The 20,127-nt window shown below is 40.5% G+C and overlaps 1 protein-coding gene across 1 annotated transcript in view; it reads left to right on the top strand.

The window, feature by feature from the left end:
- Positions 1-545: 545 nt before the first annotated feature.
- Positions 546-20,127, top strand: part of STK39 (serine/threonine kinase 39) — an 80,195-nt gene continuing 60,613 nt past the window's right edge. Inside the window, exons 1-2 of the mRNA XM_051787784.1 lie at positions 546-889; positions 2,117-2,846. Coding sequence (XP_051643744.1) covers positions 650-889; positions 2,117-2,846 — 970 coding nt within the window. The 5' untranslated portion in view covers positions 546-649. The remainder of the gene's footprint in view (positions 890-2,116; positions 2,847-20,127) is intronic.

The following is a 20,127-nucleotide window of genomic DNA, read 5'->3' as shown; positions in this document are numbered from 1 at the left end:
TCTGAGCATGGCTTAACTCTTCTCCCATGGTGGCCTACATGATTTTAAATATTGCCAGTTTTGATTGTAGCCTGGCTATGTAAAGCTTTTATTCAGTCACCAAAAGATTGATTCCAAAGTGGACTCAGTGACCCAGACAATCTCATGGAGTCCTATGTCTTCAAGCTCAGAAATGCCAAACCACGTTCAGAGGGGACCATTCTGAACTGTCATCAATTCGGAGAACAGTGATTTTTACGTGATTTCTATCCGTTCCTCTGGGATCTCCAAAATCGGCGGGTTGCTATTTTTCCCGGTGTCCGAAAAGCCTTGCGGGAGCAGCGCGTAGCGGGCGCGGCCGAGTGCGATGCTGCGGGTCCTTCCCCGCCGCCTGCAGCAGGGGGCGGGCGGCCCCACGCACCGGCCCCGCTCGGGGCCCGCACCGGCGCTGGGGCGCTCGGACCTCTCCTACGTGGTACCCGGAATGCACGGAACACTTCCCGCGGGTCTATCTGTTTATAAAATTGCCATCCTGGAAGGTTCTTCTGTAAAAACCGCTCATTTCGACAAATTGCAGAGTGCAGGTGCACCTAGAAATTCCCAAAGCTGTAGTGCTTACTTCGACAAACTGGGACAATAATAGGGACAAAAATAACTCTAATGGTATCAGATGTTAACCAGAAGTTTAAATAGTCATATGGCAGCAGCATCACAGAAATTCATGGCTCAGGAACTAACCACCTCCTACCCTCCCTGCCACCATTCTCAACAACTGAGTACAGATGGAGAAATTGGCTGTGTTCCATCAATAGTGAGTAACCCATTTTCTGTGCTGATTGATTTGGCCTGTGCTGTTGCTCTCTTACTTACCCCCCTCTCCCCCCATGCTATTGCTGGCAGAAAGGCCTTGGCATTAAACTAAATACTGAATGACAATTTAATATTTCCTCTTTCAAGTCTTGCTGACCTTTAGTTTTGTGGCAAATAATTTCTAATTCGAGTATAGGAAAATATTTCAATCACCTAGCTTTTAAAAATGAGATTGAGAGGAATCATTGGTTTAGCACAAAAATGTGTGGGTTTTTTTTCTACTACTAGAAGCCTTTGTTGCTTGTGAGAAAATGGTGCAGTGCACAAATGATTCCATATTTGCAAGTTGTCGATACACCTTCTGATGAAACATTAAGCAGTGGCTGGGATGACTTCTTCCTTCAGCTTTCTCAGCAACACAACAAAAGAAAAATAACTTGCTTTTTTTGAATAGCCTTCAATTAACTGAAAGTCTTTGCTGAAAAAGCCACATAAAAAAAAATTTAGTTAGTAGAAGAGGATTATCCCGAACTGAATTAGGACTGAATAAAGTATCCAACAGGTGTTGTTACATGTATCTTAGTGTGAATTTAAATCACATTACATCATACTACCTCACAATTTAAGAGGTTCAGTTCTTTTAATCTCAGTTCTGACTTCGAAAGCCTTCCTCTTCATGTACTGTATTAGTTCCAACTACCTTAAATTCATGCTGTAGTAGGAAGTGAGATTGTGAAATATATGGAAATCTTTTACTACCACTATTTCTTCCAGATCTCCATAGATCTTAAAATACAAAGCATTCAGAGTAGGAGTGAGACTGTAGACTACTAGCTATTTTCTGTTACTTCACAGTAAGTAAAATCCTGCTGATATCACAAACACTTGACACAACTAAAAGGGTAGAAAAAAAATGTATTAACAGCAGAGTTTCATCTAACACAGGGGCTTTTTTAACCTGACCTTGTATAATGGGAAGCATTAGAGAAGTTTAATTATGATTCTTATTTGTTTATATCACTTGTTTCTGGTTAGCCAAGAGGAGCATTCTCAAAAATACTCAGTCCTCGGTGGCATAAGCTGAGGCAGTGTCTGCACTGAGATGACATGGTGCAGTTCTGCTACTCTCCCATGAAAGGGACACTCATGTTATATGGTGATTTAACCACTTTGCAGGAGTGCAGCCCGATCACCGATGAAAACAAACGCTTTCTTTACGTCTTCAAATTTTAAATACAAGTCATCTTGCGACAGCAGCGCTCTCGGCAGTGACACTTGTGAGCTGTGCTCCAGAGAAGTCTGTGTGCTTCTGTTACCGGCCTAACAGGTGCAGCATCCCCGCCACGGGACGAGGCTTCCCTGCAGAGCTTCCCGGCCCCGCGCTCGGTCCTGGCGGATCCCGCAGTCCGCCGGCAGGGCCGTGGCCTGCACACGCTCAGCCCGCAGCCCTACACAGGACTTCGCAGTGCTTCCAGCCGCGGAGAGCATCCCAGGGAGCCGCGGGATGAGCGGGGAAGGACGATGGGCAGGGATGCCGCCAGCAGGCGGACAGGTAAGGAGCCGCGGGGGGAAGGCGGCGATCCCGGGGGGCCCGGGGCCGCTCCTGGGGGGCGCCTCTGCCGGAGCGGCTCCGCTTCTGCCGCGGGCGAGGCGCGTCCGGGGGCAGGGCCGCGCCCTGCCGGCACCGCACCGGCACCGCCGGGCCCAGGCACCGGGCTCGGGCTCCGTCTCCCCGCAGCGGCGCGGGGCGAGCGGCCGGGGCCGGCGGCGGCGCCCGCCTCTGCCTCCTCCCCCTCGGTGCCCTGCCTCCTCCCTCCGCCGGGCGGGCGGCCGGCTGCGCGGGCAGGGCGGGCGGCAGGCAGAGCGCGGCCGAAAGGTGTTGCTGGAGGGGAAGTTTGGAGAAGGTCGCCGGGTGCCTGGGCGCTCCGGCAGCATCATGGCGGAGCAGGGCGAGTCGCCGGTCCACGTCCAGCAGCCCCAGCCGGCGGCCGCTCCCGCCGCCCCGGCCGCCGGCTGGCCCATCTGCAGGGACGCCTACGAGCTGCAGGAGGTGATCGGTCAGTGGAGCGGGGGCGCGGCGGGGCGGAGGCGGGGAAGGCAGGCAGGGATGCCGTGGCGGCCGGCCGGCCCCGGGCCTACCGGCGCTCGCTCTCCCGCAGGCTGGGCTCGCTCACTGCGGTGGACGCGCCCGGCACTGCAGCGGCGGTGCCGGCTGCTGCTGCTGCTGCAAACTTTATCCGCCCGGCAGCGGGCGGGCGGCCCCGGGGGGCGGCGGCTCCTTCTAGAACGCGCCGCGCCCCGCCCGGTGCGGCTCGGTGGTAGTGCCGGTGCTGCCCCGCGGTGCAGCGGCACCCGCCGCTAGAGCCCTGACCTGCTGGTCGCACTGGGACCCCGGCAACTCCGCGGATGCGCTCTCTGTGCTTTGTGTGCCTGCGTGTGTGCTTGCCGTGGATGCGCACATGTGCGTGCATCCGCTTCGATTACTCTGCATTTTTCCGATGCTTTCATGGGGGAGATAAATCTCACCCATAGATCTGCTACTCGCGTGATGACTTTCTCTTAATCCATATATATGTATCCTCTTCTCCCTCACTGTTTAATCTCGCTCCCATCTCCTTGTGTCACTCGGCCTCGGCCCCGTCCCCGGCTATGGCACGTAAGGCCAGCGGGGGGATTACACTTCGCGTTGACCCCAGCCAACCTGCTTCTGACCCGGTTTGCCGTGTGAGGTTTAACCTGTCTGCCGCCCCCCTCCTATGTACCTATAGGAAGAGGAATTTCTGGTTGTGTGCTTCAGCGCTTCGTTCACGTGTCCAACTAACGCAGATCAGATGTGTTCAGTCTCCATTCCCTTTATTTGGATTAGATTATTTTGAATTTTACTTTGTGTAAGGGTAACTGTCGTTAACAGTATGTGTGATGGAAAGTTTTTCATCTCTTGGCCTATATGTTGCTTGTTGCTAATGAACTACTTTGGGATAACTTGGTTTTATTTATACGCAACATTTTAAACTTCCAGCAAATACTACAGATGACAAAGGCCAACTCTAAGACTGCTGTTTCTTAGGAATGAGGCCACTTAAGTGAAAAAAGTCCAGGAGTCTTGCCTGCTGATGCTGTTGATTATCTTCAGTATTATACACCAATTGCTAACTCTTATCAGGGTGATGACAACCAGAACTACATGTTATTGATCTGGGTTGGAAGTTGTGTGTGCTCAGCTTTGTCATTAAGCATTTTATTTTCCACTGGCAGAAACAAAATAGTTGAGAAAAGTACTTCTTCCTTAGAATGAGATGGCTTTCTGTTGACCCAGGTGATGCTTTTGTGGTTTTGTTTGCATTTCCTAGGCTGTGAATAGGGGCTAAGGAGGGATGAAGGTTCAGATGTTCAGGTCCCTGGAGGTGCCTGACTTGGACCAGTCTGGTGCTGTGTTGAACAGGTGCTGCCTGTGGAGGCCCCCCCAGGGTATGGGTTTACTGGACTTTGTCTTACTCTGGGGAATGGATCAGTTAGCCAAGTGGAAGCAGTTCTACTAGCATAAAGATGTATTTTGCTGAGGAGTAAATCCCTCTTCTAAGGTAAAAAAGGCCTCAAAGGTATTGGATTAGTCCTTGTCTAGGGTATAACATGAGCCATATGAGTTATTTAAATAGTAGTTGTTTTTCTGTTGCAATACCTGTAGAATGCCTCTGTGAGAGTTTCCTTTGGAAACTCCTTTCCTTCTTTCCACTTAAAAAGCTTGTATCTTTTGAAATATAAAATGTATTTCTAAATGTTTATATGTAAGAATACACCCATTAAACAGGTGGATGCTAAATCTGTAGATAAACTTTATTGCTAGTTACCTATGGGTGCTATTAAATGCTGATATAATTTCTTTAACTGACTGCCTAGGGAGGAAATTGAAGTCAGGGTATATTGAATCAGATTCTTGGACACAATGAACTTGCCTGCCTTAACTTTCACTAAGTTTAGGTTGCTTACATGACTTTATTTCAAACTCACGGAGATTTATTTTGTACCAGTTGACTTAAAATTTTATGCTTAGTCAAATATGTCTTTTTTCATTAACACCTTGTATTTGTTCTCTTAATTTACAGGAGACTTGCTGTGAGATTAAATTTAGAATTAATACCATCAAAAATAGTAAAAAACCAACCAAACATGCCCCACCCCACTTTCTCCAAAAAACCCCAAACCAACACCCCTATAAATGCTATGCATTTGACCAAGTGCAGACATAATTTTAGAGCTATTGGAGAATGTTGTTCGTTTTAATGAACCTGGTGAGGGACTCTTAAAGCATCTTTTTATATCTGATGGAGGAGGGAATGACATAGTCTTACCGTCGTCCACCGGTAGCTCTTTGTATGGGCTGTGCCAGGGTTAAGTGCATGGTGAACATGAATAGTTACCACTTGCTGAAACAGAGCCAGTCACCTCTGGAAAGCACTCATACCTCTCCCTGAGGAGCTGGGTAGTGTCTTCAGGGAGGAGTTCAGTTACAACAGCCCTTTGCCAGTCAAATGAGAAAAATAACAATATATTGAAGCGCCTTTGTGGGCTTTGCAGGAGGAAAGGTGTGCATGGTGATACACCATGATGGTTTGTCACAAAGCTTCCGAACAGAACAGGCTTTAGATTCTCTGGTAACTAAGCACAGGTGCAGAATGGCCTTTTTTAGGGGGCATTAAAAAGTTTTGGTGGGGATTATAAAATGAAAGTAATTGTTAGTCATATGGGCACCCATCCCTTTGATTTAGCAGGTCAGAGAAGTTCTGTTCTTTTTCTCTGTGAGAATGTGAACTTTTCTTATTGCTCATCCATGTCTAGCCACATGCTATTTTGAAAACCAAGGCCATGTGATATGGATTTCCAATGATAAAGCTTTTTTGTCTGTTGTATCCTTCATGATGGCTGGGATATTCAAGGGCCTGTTGAAGAGAAAATGCTAGCTTTAAGGAGGGCTTCTTATGAGATGTTATTTGCCTTATTTTTGAGGTGGCTAACTAGTTCTCTGTAAACTCTTGGTGTGCAGTTTCATGATACATTTATTCTGCTCTAACGGGCAGCTGCTGAAAGGATCTCATTGATCTGACAGCGAACTAGTTCTTCTGCTGGGTCAGTTTTCTGTTGGATCAGATTCCCTGTTTGAGTTGCTGCATGACTGCGTGATTGATAGGTCTGATGCAAGGAAGAGGCTCTTCCTATTAATGCCTATATACTAATCTTTTCTGGAGCAGGAAAAAACCATTCTGATTGCTATCTGTAAATATACAGAGTGGAAAGGTAAGAGGAAATTTTCACATTAATTGAGATTGATACAGGCTGTCCGTAAACAAACGCATTTGGAAGTTAGAAGGGGATTCCTAACTGTTAGGACAGGAGAATCCAACCAACCTTCCGGCAGTAGTTACAGAGATAAGAACTGTAATTGCTATTAAGGTAGAGCCAGATTTAATTTAGTGAAGACCTGGGAGATCTCTTTCTAAGATTTTAATGCATTAAGTTAAAATGCACAGTGGAATTTTTTTTTTTTTTAAGATGGATATAACTTGGATTAAAAAAAAGTAGCTAATAAAAGCAATACTTTGAGAGGTGCTCTTATGCAGTTTGGGTTTATAACCAAATATTCAGAATAAAATAACTGAAATAGATTTCTCTGGATTTATGTCATGTACATATGAGAGTTTTTTTCCTCAGAAGCAATATAAATCTTCACAAAACAAACATTTAAATCATAATTAACATAAGAAATTGAATAGTATTAAAATTGTCTGTATTTTTCACATTGTAATGAGCCTTACATCACCTGGATGAGACAAAGCAGCATTAAATCTTGGTTGGGTTTTTTGTTTTATTTTGGGTGGGGTTTTTATTAGTTTCTGTTTTGGTTTTAAAAGGTTTTCTTAAACTGATATGATCAAGTGGCTTTGACTTGTGTTTGGAAAATGACTTCTGACTTGATGCTCCTCTGCTGGATGTAATTTAATGTTTGTCATCTTGCATTGATAGTTGTGGAAGGTCGATTCTATTATGGAAAAGCAGTGGGTTATCCTGTGATTATGTTGGGTGCTATTTTTCATTATAAAATTATATTTTTCTCTCTTCTACTGCAACTAACTTGGAAAATTAATTTGGCTAGGAAACAAACAGAATTAGATTGAAAATAAAGGGTTACTTTTACGAGATGGATTATCTCTATTGACTGCAACTCATTAAAAATGTTACCCTAGTTGAACTGGTGCATTTGTCTAGTTTTGCCTTTCCAACTTTGAGCTCAAAAGTATCTTGTGGTTTGTTGCCTCATAAGGCACAGTGTTGCTAAGTCAAATGTGTTGGGATTTTGAGTAGAACAAGTTACCATTTGAGACTGTTCTACCGATTTTATGGTTCTTATTGTAAGCAGCCTGTGAACCACTCTCAGTTAATGGCTCTGGGGTCTTTGTTGGTGTTTCTATGGTATGTTATTTACTTTTTCTTTCTCCCCTGCTGCATATATTGCTAATGGCTCTTTGTCTGACAGAGAATAGACTCTCCTATATTTTTTGTAATCAGAGATCTTTGACTCTGTAGAGAGGTCTCTGGTTATGATTCTCAGGAACCTATGTTCATGTTTGTAATGCTGTATGCTGTTTTGAAAAGCCTCTCTATAGTTAGAGGTCACGTTACAGGTCTGTGGTGTTCTGTTAATCAGATGCCTGTGTCTCATTCACTTTCCAAAATTTCTTATCCCTGTGCTTAATCAGATTTATTTTTTTTTAAACAATAGAAGAGCTTTCTTTCAGTAGTTTTTATGTATATGCTGTAAATTAAATCAAACTGTGCTTAGTGAAATACCACACTGGAGCAACTAAAGCTATGGTAAAACGTGATAGTTGCTCTTACCAAACCTCCGGAATTCTTGCATGAGAAGCTGCATAATTTGATAAGTAATACTTAATGCTACCTAAGGTCTTTTACTAAAATTTTTTGTAAAAAGAAGTGTTTATCTGCCTTAATTCTGCTCCAAAGCAAATTCTACTCCTTACCAATAAGTCTTAAAAGTTGCTATAGCAGCCCAAGCATATCGTATATGCACGTATTAAATACAGCCTTTATAACATTAATCGTAATTTAATACAACTGTAGCTTGACAGGAAGGGTTTAATTTTGTAAATTAAATTTTACATTTTGGGGAATAATCGGTCAAGATTTTCTGTCTGCTAATAACCATTTGTAGAAACTGTGGAAATATTAGATCCCCATATAGTGTCCTAATAAGGAGTGGCTTTTAATTCAGTTGCCAGGGTAAAGGTGGTCATGGTGCAATTTAAAAATACCTTGTAGAAAACTCACAGTGCTGTGCTGCTAATGAGGCTGTGCAGAGCTTGTAGTTAATTATTTGCCTTGTCTCCACATGATAGTAATAGTGTTGGGGAAGGAACCCCCATCTTGGCTTTTTTTTTAAATGGAAATGAACTTTCTGCATTAGAAATACATGTCTTGGAGACAAGGCTGTAGTTTTTATTGCTTCAAAGAAGTTAGACTTTAAGTGATTCAATAATCAAACTTTGTTACATAATTTAGTGACTTTAAAAAAAATTAACTCACGCAATTGGATTTCAGACTTGTCAGAAAGATTAATTACAGTACGTGAAAATAGAGAAAAAAATGCAGCAAAACGTTCTTTGGGTTTCTTGTGATTGCAAGTAACCACCATATAAAGCTTGTTTTAAAGTTACTGTAACTGGAAGGGTAAAGGAAGATGTATCAACACATCAGACGGTTGACTGGTGCTATGTAATGATCATGTATAGAAAATATGCTTTCCTGCTCTTGGAATCTGTGTACTTCCCTCCAGTCCCCATGCTTTCTCCTTCCTCTCCATCCAAGTTCTTCCTACAGATAAGGTCCAGTACCTCTAGGACCTGGAAAGTCTTGGCTCAACAAGAGTTGCTTGAGTGCTAGAAGAGGAGTAGTTCTGCTGGTGAGCATGTGGGAATTTGAAGGGATTGCATAATTTTGACTCTTGCTAAGTGTTACAACAGCAAGGCTTTGCATCTTCAAAGTGGAACCACTTCTTGTAACCAGGGTTGTATTTCAATAGCAGGGGCAAAGTTCAGATCTGGGAGAGCTATTTTAGGTTGGGTTGTAGCTTGCTCTGAAACAACTTTAGAACTGGTTTACTTTTTTTTCTTTCAGCAAGTAACCACTTTCTCTTAGGTCCAAGACCAGTTGTTTTTTTCCAGAATCTGTTTGTCAAATGGAGCTTCTCTTTGTTGACTGGAAACAAAACCACATCTGTTCTGATTGGCTTGAGAGTAAAAAACAGAGAGATGTGGGTGGCTTATATAGAGGCTGCTTGTCTAGGTCATATTTCATTTCTATGTGCCCCCTTTGGTGCTTTCTCTCTTCCCCCTTCTCCCCCTCCAAAATAATTCAGAACTATAAGGCAGCAGTTGATAGAAGCTGTTTTTTCTTCCCATAATAATAGCAGTTCTTGGTTTTTAAAGAATGGGCTTTAAACATTAAGTTGGTTACTCTTGGGTTTGCTGAAGTCACTGCAATACTGCTGAGCAGAGGCTTCACAGGAGCAATCTGCTTGCAGACCTTGGAAAATAAATGTCACTAGGAAGTTGTCTGGTGCCCAAAATTAAAAGTGAGTTTCTCCCGTCCCCCATGAGTTATCATACTTAACAGGTGTTGATACTGTTTACCCTGTGTAAATAGAGAATGAACTGTATTGAGCGAGTGGATTTTTACTTTTTTCTGCCTTTTGCAGCACAACCTTGCTAGTAGGATGAAATCCTGATGGCTCTGCTAAAATTTCACTGTTTCTTGCTAAGTTTGAGTGTCTTTGGGTGTGCATAAGGGTTGCATGGTTGAAGCTTGTGGGTGAAAGAACGTTATCATCCAGCAGTGGCATAGTGAGGCAATGCTGGTTTGCTATGATGTTGTCAAGAATTTTTTCTAAAACTTTTATTTTTTTCTTCTAGGAAGGAAACAAGTCTATACATATATATCTATCAGTCTCTAGAACAGGATCTAGAACACTGTTCTAAATTCACTGTGGTTGTAGGATCAACTCTGTAAGTGAAACAAGCAGTGCATGCTGAATGTTTGTTTCTTGCCGCCTTTGATGGGGTTATGCTGCTGACCTCCCTTGCTGACCCTAGGGTTGTGTGGTGGCTATGCAGCCCTGTTGGCCACCTGCTTCCTCCTGCACAGTGCTTCTGGCTGGAGACCATGCTGTGGTATTTAACATGTGCCTAGGAGACTAGGAGCACTAGACTGAAAAGATGGGGAAAAAAAACAACCCTGCCCTGAAGCAGAAAATGTATTAATGAGAAAAAACAATGAGAGTATACAGGGAGAAACAATTGTGGTACCCAACAGTGGGGGAGGAACCTAATTTTTCCTGAAACTGCTGTCAAGTCAGAGTTACTTTGAGAGTTGGTTACCTTTCAAGAGATAGATAGTTGGGGAACGGCAGTAAAGAGGAAGTGTGGAAAAGTGTGCATGCTTCCTGGGTTTTAGGCAGGCTTCAGTTGACTGGGTGACTGTTCTGTAGAAAATTTATATGGCAGTGGTGAGATGCTGAAAATTCTGATGAAGGCAGTGAGTTTTAAAAAGTCCCTCAGAACAATTCCCAGGTTTGTTGCCACTTTTTTCCAGGGCTGCTCTTTGTGACAGTCCTGCAGCTTCCTTGTGAGAGAAGCTCAGTGAAAAGTTTGAACAGTTTTCTCCATTTGTTAGCTGAAGTGATAAGTTTGTGGTGTTGGCGGAGTTAATATTTTCAGTCCTTTGTCAAACACCTAATATTTGACTAGGTATGTGGCTTTAGTCAACAGCTTTGTGAAACTCCAGTATGATAAATTAGCTGTCTCCATTAATCCTTTGCCTTTACAAATAACAATTTCTGAATAATTTTATTAGCCTAATTATTCCTGTGGATGTCTAAATGCCTCTGAGGTATTGTGATTGTAAGTTAAATATAGATGAAACTTGAGAATGTCCTATAAGGCTGATGTAATGGTTATGTTACATAGCTTTTAAGTTGAGCTATGCTTATGCACTCAGAGAAATTAGAACTAGCAGCAGACTGAAAATTTGAAGCTTTTTTGTGTTTCTAGTCATGCTTTCAGAAGAATTGTGTACTTAAAGGTCTTGAAAATCAAGATCCATGTTGAATGTCTATGTGCCAAGTATACCTGCTTCAGGGTAGTGGTATAAAAATAGTTAATTTAACAGACCAGAGAAATATTGTATGTTTGTTGATTGTGGTTTCTGTCTTGTAGGAGTAATATGAACAAGATCTTAAACTTGAGTTGTTGTTTTAGACTTCTGAGAAGCAACATACTCAGATTCAGAAGCATGGCCATTCAATTATAAAGTTGCTTTTTTTTCTTCTCACTTCTCTACTTTGAAGACATTTTATTACAGGAACTGAATTTAAACTTATAATTTATTCCTGTTAGTGTCTTGTGCTTCCAGACTCTGAGCCACTTAAGACTAATAATAGGAACTTCATTAGAATTAGATTAGAATCACCTAGTGAAAATTTAATGATATGATAGTATTTATATTGCTCCAACTCTTCCATCGCTTCATATGAAGCAGTATGAGAAATAGGTATGTTTTTTTGCTTGTAGTGTGTGGCTGCAGTGAACTTAAATTCTAGCAGGCACATTCTGTTGGGGTGAACTAGCTGAAGATGATTTGTAGCTCAACACTGCAGTATTAATTAGAGATCTCTACGACAGTCCAGTAGCAATAATGCCTTTGTTTTGGTAGATTGCCATTCTTCATTCTCAGAAGAGAATGATGCACTATGTGGTGACATCCGGAAGACTTGGAAAATACTGCATTCATGGTATTAGAATTGTTCCAAGTGTTTACTTTCAAACTAAACGACAAACAATAAAATATGCCAACTAAATCAACACCAGCATTTGTTTATAGTGCTACTTCAGAAATGAACAGTAATTCTCTCTTAACAGCTTTTTTTCTAGGCAGGAAGTCTGGTTCAGCATAGCAAATCTTCAATTTATCCTGTTTGTATAATGAGGAATTCCATGGAGTTTGGATGATACCCTAGTAAGGTAACTTTTGGCCCCACAGTGAATACCAGATATCAAGTTCTTGTGTTGTTATGCAGAGACATTTTCACTGTGAGTTTTGCCTTCCAGATGTTAAGATTTGTATACGTATTGAATAATGATTTCTGTATTGATGATGAAACAATAGGGGGAATGAAACAATCAGAATCCATGTTTCTCTTCGTGTGAGGATGAATGCATAATAGCATGGCATATAAAATCCATAAATTCTTAAACCAAGTAGTATCCTTTACTTTTTTCACATATTTTGTTTTGAAAATGCAGAATGAATATGAATTTGTTGGATTCATTAACGTGGAGTGCAGTACATCCACATTTCTCCCTGTCACAGGACAGCCCCAACGTGATGTGTACACTGGGAGCTGCCCCCTGCCTGCGCTGTGCCGGCTGTGTGGCACGGCTGTGCTGCCGACTGTGCTGCCAGAGCAAGTGGCAGTGTGGGTGAAAGAGCCTGCTGCAAGTGCTTGGGCTGCTACTTTCTGTGTTTCTTTTTACCTAACAAATTTGCAGTGTGAGTGAATTTGGATTCTTTTTCATTTTGAAGGAAGCCAGAGCATATCTGATTACAAAACTAATGTTAACTGGAGATGGTCTCGTGTGCCTCAGAGCTATTCTCCCCCTCCTCTGTCTTTTGAGCTAGTTTAACAGATAATAATACCTTTTCTATATGTGATATTATTACTTGTGACTCAGCTCTTTGTTTTGGTCTTTTCAAGAATCCTTTCAGAAAACCTTTAAAGACGATCCACATTCCTACCAGCACATTCTTTTAGATAATCTAACCTAATGACAAACTAACACAGTAATCTTCCTGTTTTCCCCCTAGGTGCTGGGCTCAAATGGATTTATTTATTTAGCTAATTATTTTTTCATTAGCCCTAAAGAAAAGTATTCCTTTAAATCTGTTTAAGTAATGGACTGTTATATGTAATGTTACTCGTTGTTTATTGGCACACGTGTTTTCTAGTCCATAAGTTAATTGTAGTGGAATTCATATAGAAACCAAGTGTAGTTTATTTTGCCCTTACACATAATGCCTTGTTTCGCTTTTTTTTTGTCTTAATAATGGCAGCTCATATGAAAGTAACGTGCTTGAGAGGAGAAATCATTCCAGGTATAGAACTTGACTTTTCAGTGCTCAGTTCAGTTTCATGCTCTTTAGTTCATTAAGCTCTTAAAATGCTGTGCTTGATATTACGTCATAATCACAACTTCAGAAACATGATAGTGAAGCGAGTATAAGTGGACAAGGTATATAAAGTGGCTATAAGACACTTCAAGCAGACCTGAAAGCCATGGGACTTGTGAGGAAAGTGTGGGTTCTGCAAACTGGAACGGAGGTACTTTGCATTTCACATTTGATGCCCATATTGTATGTTTTAAGTAGCATGTTTTATGAGAGGTTCAACATGTTTTGGGGTCAGAACTGAATGTTTATAGCTAAATTACTTGTTTGCCTTAGGTTCAACTGTATTTAGTAAGTTGTCTCTGTGGTTTGGTTGTTCCCCCCATACCCTTCTTTTTCAGCATATGTAAGCAGAATAATTTTTGCGGTGCATGAGAAGTAAATTATGCACCAGAGAAAAACATCTCTTTGCTCCCAAGTATCTGCTAATCAAGCTTACCATTAAGGTGACAGACAGGTTCTTTTAGGGATCCTTGGCAGAATGATGATGGCACTAAAATATAGTTATAATTGAAGCTTTATTTTCTTAACAAGATAGTATGAATACTATAGCACAGACATATGATTAGAATGGCACAGAGTTTCTACAATCAGAATCAGTTTAGTACAATTTATAAGTAGCATAATACAGAATTTATAATGTGATAATTTAAGATTTCCAATTGCCTAGACCCTAACATGACTTCTCATCAACTAAATAATACAGAATTTTTAATACAACTTAACTTACTATTTCTAGTCACCTGGACTCTCTGCAGATAGGGTCAAAATTCAATACATTGTTTGCTGCATCAATACAACAATCATAATATAGACTTGAGGATCATACATGTGTAAGAGTCAGTCCTCAGAGGAAGCAGGTGATGATGGAAGCATATCTGGCCACCAGGGGTCATGGGTCTCGCTGTCCCTACTCAGGACTTGTAAATTGCCCTGATGCTCAGGAATCTTGAGGCTGGTAGGGAGAGGAAGAAGAAATCTGGTTTGTCTGCTTGGTTCACAGGACCTTCAGGGCCTGAGAGTAAGGAAAAAGGAATGACTATGAGACCTGTTCAGTCACAGAGAATAGCTGCTTGCCTTATAAAGTCGTGTTAGTTATGTTAACCACATTACAAGGGATCAGGAGCAGGGGCTGCTGGTCACACCAGTCTTATCCTGACATTTCCACAAAGCAAATTCCGGTTCTAATAACTCCAAATTCTGAAATAGTGGCAATTGTGGATTTTGTATATGAACATTTTTCACTTACAAATAACAGTTCTTATAAAGATATTTGAAATGTGGAGCAGAACAAAAGGAATTTAGTCTTGGGTAAGGTTTATAATAGGGAGCTTGCCTAGACAGTCTGATCTGAGTTGCTGTAGTTCCCTTTCAACTTTATTTAGATGACTCATCTATTTTAAAGGACAAGTTAGGGAGAAGATAACACCTGTTGAAAGTGGACTGCTTTGCTTTAGGTTTTCCTTACTAGCTATGGTGCTGACATTTCTGTGGTGTAGAATGCTTATGAATGGGAAGATGCTCTCAGATCTGGGAATGTACCAGGCTTCCTGTGAGCTCCGTGACCAGCATGTAAGAACACTCAAGGTCATGAAGTACTCAGTTAAAAGTTAATTTTTGTGATGACACACGCAGATGAGCATTAAACTGCCTGGATTTTTAGCATCAATCACTCCACTTTCTTTTGTTTGACTTGTCTACATCTTTCTTTCAGTGTAAAGTATGAAGATGTGATTGGAGTGTGTGCAGATTCATACTCAAAGACAGGCAAAAGGAGAGGTATTGTGGTTGCTGTCTGTTTCTGATGCACTTCTAAAAGTTGATCCTCAACTTTGATAGCACATTATCTTACCCAAAGTGCTTGAATTTCTTAAAAAACCAGCAGGAACGTGTTTTTGTTATGTGCTGTATCTTATTTTTCTGGGTGATAGGGATAAAACTTTTCCAGTGTTGAAACGTGGGGCTAAGTGTGTCTCCTGTGGTGTTGTTGTTTTAAACACTAATGGTGATAGCACAGGGGGATAAAACCATGTTCTGCACTAAATACAGTACAGTGGATAGAAAAACTCATAAGGGAACTGGGATACTATATGTCTTACTGCTGTAGATTCAAAGGCAAGACAGTGCTGTATGTGATGTGACTGTATGGGGTAGCAGGATGTAATTCTCCAGTAGTGAGGCTTTGCTTCTACTGAACTTCAACAGAAAGCATCATCTTGATTCACCTCTAATTTATTGTTTCTCCCATACACTTAACAACCACAGTGGCTTTATTTTTGATGATTCATTTATTTTACTTGTATTAATAGAGTACATAAAGCCTCTATGACAAAGGAAAAAAATAATTTCAGACTGGGATTTAATGTCAGCACTTGTCAGTCTCTGTTGGAAGAGCTGTACAGGGCACAGAGGAAGGGGAGAGTTCTGAAGTGGAAGGAGATAGTGGGCATAGTCTCTATTTCTTTATCCTCCCATTCTCACTGTGTGCTTATTGCTAGGTTTATTTGACTGCCCCAAACATAGTTAATGGTCATCCTTGGACTTTTCAGTCTGATTTTAGTGATGGCCTTGTATCAAGCTGATGAGTGCTGAGATATGTATGGCTCTAGGCAGAAGAAAGTGTCTGAAAGCAAAAAGCCATCACTTAGGCTGATATTTCATTTCAAAGCTGAACACAGTCACTGTTAAATAAACCTATGTCAGATCTAAATATATCTGGTTTCACTTTCTAACCACAGATTTCTTAAATACCTTTGTCAGTCAGAGTAGAACACTTCTAAAATCCTTTTAATGATGATTGGTGGTGATAACTAATTATTTCTCAGATAAGATAGACATTTCAGAAGAGTTCCTGCAATATAGTGTGTCTGAGCTCACCAATGGAGGGAAGTAAGACTTACATTTTCCAGATCATTGGTCTAGGTTCTCCACTTTTTTGGTACAGCTTCATTTTGTCTTATTTCCTGAATAATTTGTGATTGATAGGTATTTGCTGTACTTTGATGCTAGAACCCTCTGTGCTCAAGAAAGTAGATTTGCATTCTCCTGTGCTTTTGGCAGGAGAATTTTATTCTGTTCTGCAGATTTGACAGGGGGCGGTAACATAGTACTGCAGAGCAAACCTCAAAATATTTTCTATAATTTGTCTATGCAAAACATCTGTTATAACCAGTCCTTGTACTGTTTTGGTGAGGAAATAAAGAGAATAGTTCAAAAAGTGAGATCATTCCCTCCTGTTCCTGTTTTTCATGTATGTGAAGGTTTATTGCTGATTGTGAATCCCCCTACCTTTTTTTTTCTTCCTGTGTGGAGAACATGTCGTCTGGTCAGTGCTGAAGCTTGCTGTATCTTAGTCTTAGTACAGGTTGGTTTAATGCTTGCAGAGATATTTTCTTGGAGATTTTCTATAGCACATAATCATTTTGATGTGGACATTTAGACTATTTCTCTAAGAACTCATTGGGATCACAGAAATATTTGCAGACCTTTAGCGTATTTGGGGAGATTTTTCTGGATTGTTTATATAACATACTAGACCTCAGACTTTGTGTAAGCTACTCTCCCAGAAAAAGGTAAATACAATAGTTGAGAAACCCAGTGATTCTGTAACCATAATGATGTTTTTAAATGTCCAACTGCAAAGCAAATTCATTTTGTATAGCTCAATGAAGAATCAAAAGCGATTACTTTTTGAATGTTGAAAATCCAGAAGTACCAATTCTGTGTGTGGGCATAGATTTCATAGAATACTTACTGTATTTTAAGTGAATTATGTCATAAGACTAATGGCTAGGATAAGCAAAATAGTATCCAGGTGAGTTATAAGGGGAGACATTTAATCCCAGCATGAATTAAGAACACAATGTGGGCAGAAATTGTTAGTAAATTGTATTTACATAATTTTTGTGGGGTTCTTAAGAACACAAGTATTTATGTCATGACAATGTGAAGGGAAATCATGACTCATTTTCTGTGAAGAAGTTAAGTTTCAGAAAGATTTAGAGTTTAGTATGGCAGTGTAAATGAGCTTTAATCAGCCGATTTATAACTAATTTTTAATCAATGGAAGTAATATGAAAGAAAGTGAGTAATATTGAAAGCTGTCTAGAGTGTTGTGGAGTAAAAGCTAGAAACTAAAAGAAATTAAAGGTTCTTTGTTCTCTGTTTCTTAACCGAAAGTATTGCTTTGCCAACAACAGAATTTACTCTTTCAAAATTGAAGAGACTAGTTTGGCCCAGTGCTGCTCTGGAATATTTTGAAGTGTTGATCAATTCATAACACATTTATACTGGAAATATACTACACAATATTGCATGCAATATACAGTATATATGACATAGCTGTCCAAGCTTGTATATAAGCACAGGAGCTTTGTATGTTACATAAAAAAACCTCCACACGTTTTCATGAGTGGAAACCTAACCTAGGTTTGTGCACTCACAGTTTGTGTGCACAAATACATTCTGTTCTACACAGAGGGAATCCTGCAGTTACAACTGTGTATGAGTTACATTTGACAATGATCTAGGGGACTCCTCTTTAGAAATGGGCTGTCTTGAGAGATTAAATAGAAATACTTTCATGGCTGCTTCATCCGTTTTCATAGATTTGATTCTGTTTAGTACTGGCTTTTTACGGATAGCTACAATTTAGTCTTGAATTTGAGGATGACAAAATTTGTGTCCACTAATCAGCTACATTTAATAGGAGGTTTCTGTATGTTGGGGGAGCAGAAGATGTGTATAAAAATGCAAATGGTATAGGTTGGTGTGTAAGAGTTTGTAGATTCTGAGATAAGGTGTTTAGTATTCTCCAGTTGCTACTGCTGTCTAACCCTTCAGATACCTAGACAACAAGAACACTTACTGTTATCAACAAATTTCATCCTCCTCTTCAGAAATTAGAACCACTGTGATGTTGGGGAAGGTCTGTTTGGGTAGGGACCTGGAATGCAGAAATTTTTAAAAGGCATTTGTGCTGGAATACTGCAGAGACTAACACTGAGCTACTAAAAAAAAAACAACAAACCTTGATAAATCATTATGGTCTGATGAGCTTACTGACTTTTGTTTTTAAGGAGAAGAAGAAAATTGAAAAGAAATGTTGGTGCCATAATGAGTGGAAAGTGTCAGACATTTATAAATAATGGAATAAATTAAGTGTCACATGCTTATATGAGGGATGTGTGCATGTGCAATATGCAAGTGATATGGTCCAGCCTTCTCACCTCACTGTCTATCTTTTTGAGGCTTGACTAGTGGAGAGTAGTTAAAACTAAAATGTTAATGTCAGTTGTTGATCACAGTTGTTCAAATATCCTCTCTTTGCCAACTGGAAACAGGTTCTGCAAGGGTTAAATTTGTGTTAAAAAAAAAAAGAAAAAATTTCTTTATGTCAGATTTAGAACAACCTGTAGGAACTTTTTGAGATAATTTGCGGAGTTTTTATGAGTTTTATGTGAAGTATGTGCTAAGTGGAATGCAGAAAACTGCTTTTTGGTTATATCCTTTCAGAAGAGAAGTGTGGCCATATGTAGAAGGTCTTTTTAAGGTTTCTGTTGTGTGAATCCAAATAGTTATAGCCATTCTAATGGCTCTGTTGCATTGAGGGCAGGATGGTAGGGAGTGCATGAAGGGGCAGGTTGTCTGTAAGGGCATGCTTGCACTAGAAGGAAGGATGGCAGCAAATACCTGAGGACAAGATGAAACGCTCTGACCGGTTGTCTGTTGTGTAACAGGAGTAGCAGGCATCTTGATGTGGACTGGAATTGCATTATTTCCCTGCTAACTTTTGAAACTGGCAAAGAGAACTTGTCCATAGCAGAATGACTTTTCCAGTAGTGGAAAAAACCTGTTGTTCGTACAAACCTGCTTGAGTCTGACCACTGGTAATCCTTTTGTTTTGTTCTCCTCCAGGAGACAACTGGATGAAAAGGCTTCTTGGTTTATCCAGCCTGAGCTTTCTTTATACGTATATATATAATTTCATACCAAGTTCCTAAATAGAGACTGAATGCTAGAACCTGTCTGTGCTTTGGTTGTGGCGTCGTTAGTATTCTCTGCTGTGAGGGTTTTGGGAGACTTCTAAGGCTCAACATACTGAAGTCCTACCTTCTGACAAGGAATGGTTGACTGTAATCTATTCTATGCAATCATTTTCTGTGATCCTAATTTGTTATGCTAAATAGTTGTCTGTGACAATTCAGTTTCACTCTATGATAATGTATGACTTCTGTAGTCTGTTAGCTCTCAACTGAAATGCTTATCTGGGTAGTCTGGTTTCTAATAGCTACTGTGGAACACTTCACGCTTCTACTTGTTTGGTAGACATCTCTTTATTGACACAAAAGGAGACTTCTGACCAGATGTGGAAGCTGCACATTTCCCTTATCTCTATCCCTGGTTGTTCACCTTGTAAGCCAGAGGAGAGGAGAACATCTTTTAAGAGGAAGGAGGCATACTGCTACTTAGTGCCTGGCTCCTACTTCAGTACTTCAAACTGCATTTTCAAGTGAGTTTTTTATGTATGTAGGCCCCACTGAGAATGCAAACTGGACAAATCGTCTTTACTGTCAAAATGCTGTATTGTGTAGAGTATTCAGAAAGCAGGAGAAAGAAGAAACCAGGTATATTGGCCTTATTCTAAACCTAGAAAGTTTTTTGCTTTGCCAGTGCATCACATTCATGAGGTGAAGAACATCCCATTGCAAGTCATCTCTGTCTGAGGAGAAAACATGGAAAAATGTACTATTTTTGTAACTTAATTTTTCCAAAATGTTTTGAAGTGTTACTTATTGTCATTTAACTTGAGGAAGCAGTCAAGATTTCATCCTGGCATTGGGTGAATAATTTTTCAGTGTGCTTTTTCTGTTTGTCTTTTATGTGGCCTTATAAATCTATTTTGAAAATGATCTTGGATGTTTCCTGCAGGTAGACAAAACTACTGGCATAGATGAAAAAGATGCATAAGGAAAATCTCAGTCTTTGTTCCTGTATATGTAATAGCTAAAAATTTGGTTTCTTTACCCTACTTCAACCTATAGTTGT

This window comes from Manacus candei, unplaced genomic scaffold, assembly GCF_025592945.1.
Source record: "Manacus candei isolate 608988 ecotype Guabito, Panama unplaced genomic scaffold, ASM2559294v1 h1tg000023l, whole genome shotgun sequence".
NCBI classification, from domain to species: domain Eukaryota; kingdom Metazoa; phylum Chordata; class Aves; order Passeriformes; family Pipridae; genus Manacus; species Manacus candei.
The sequence above is the reverse complement of the archived record's forward strand: the minus strand, read 5'-3'. Positions and strand labels throughout refer to the sequence as shown.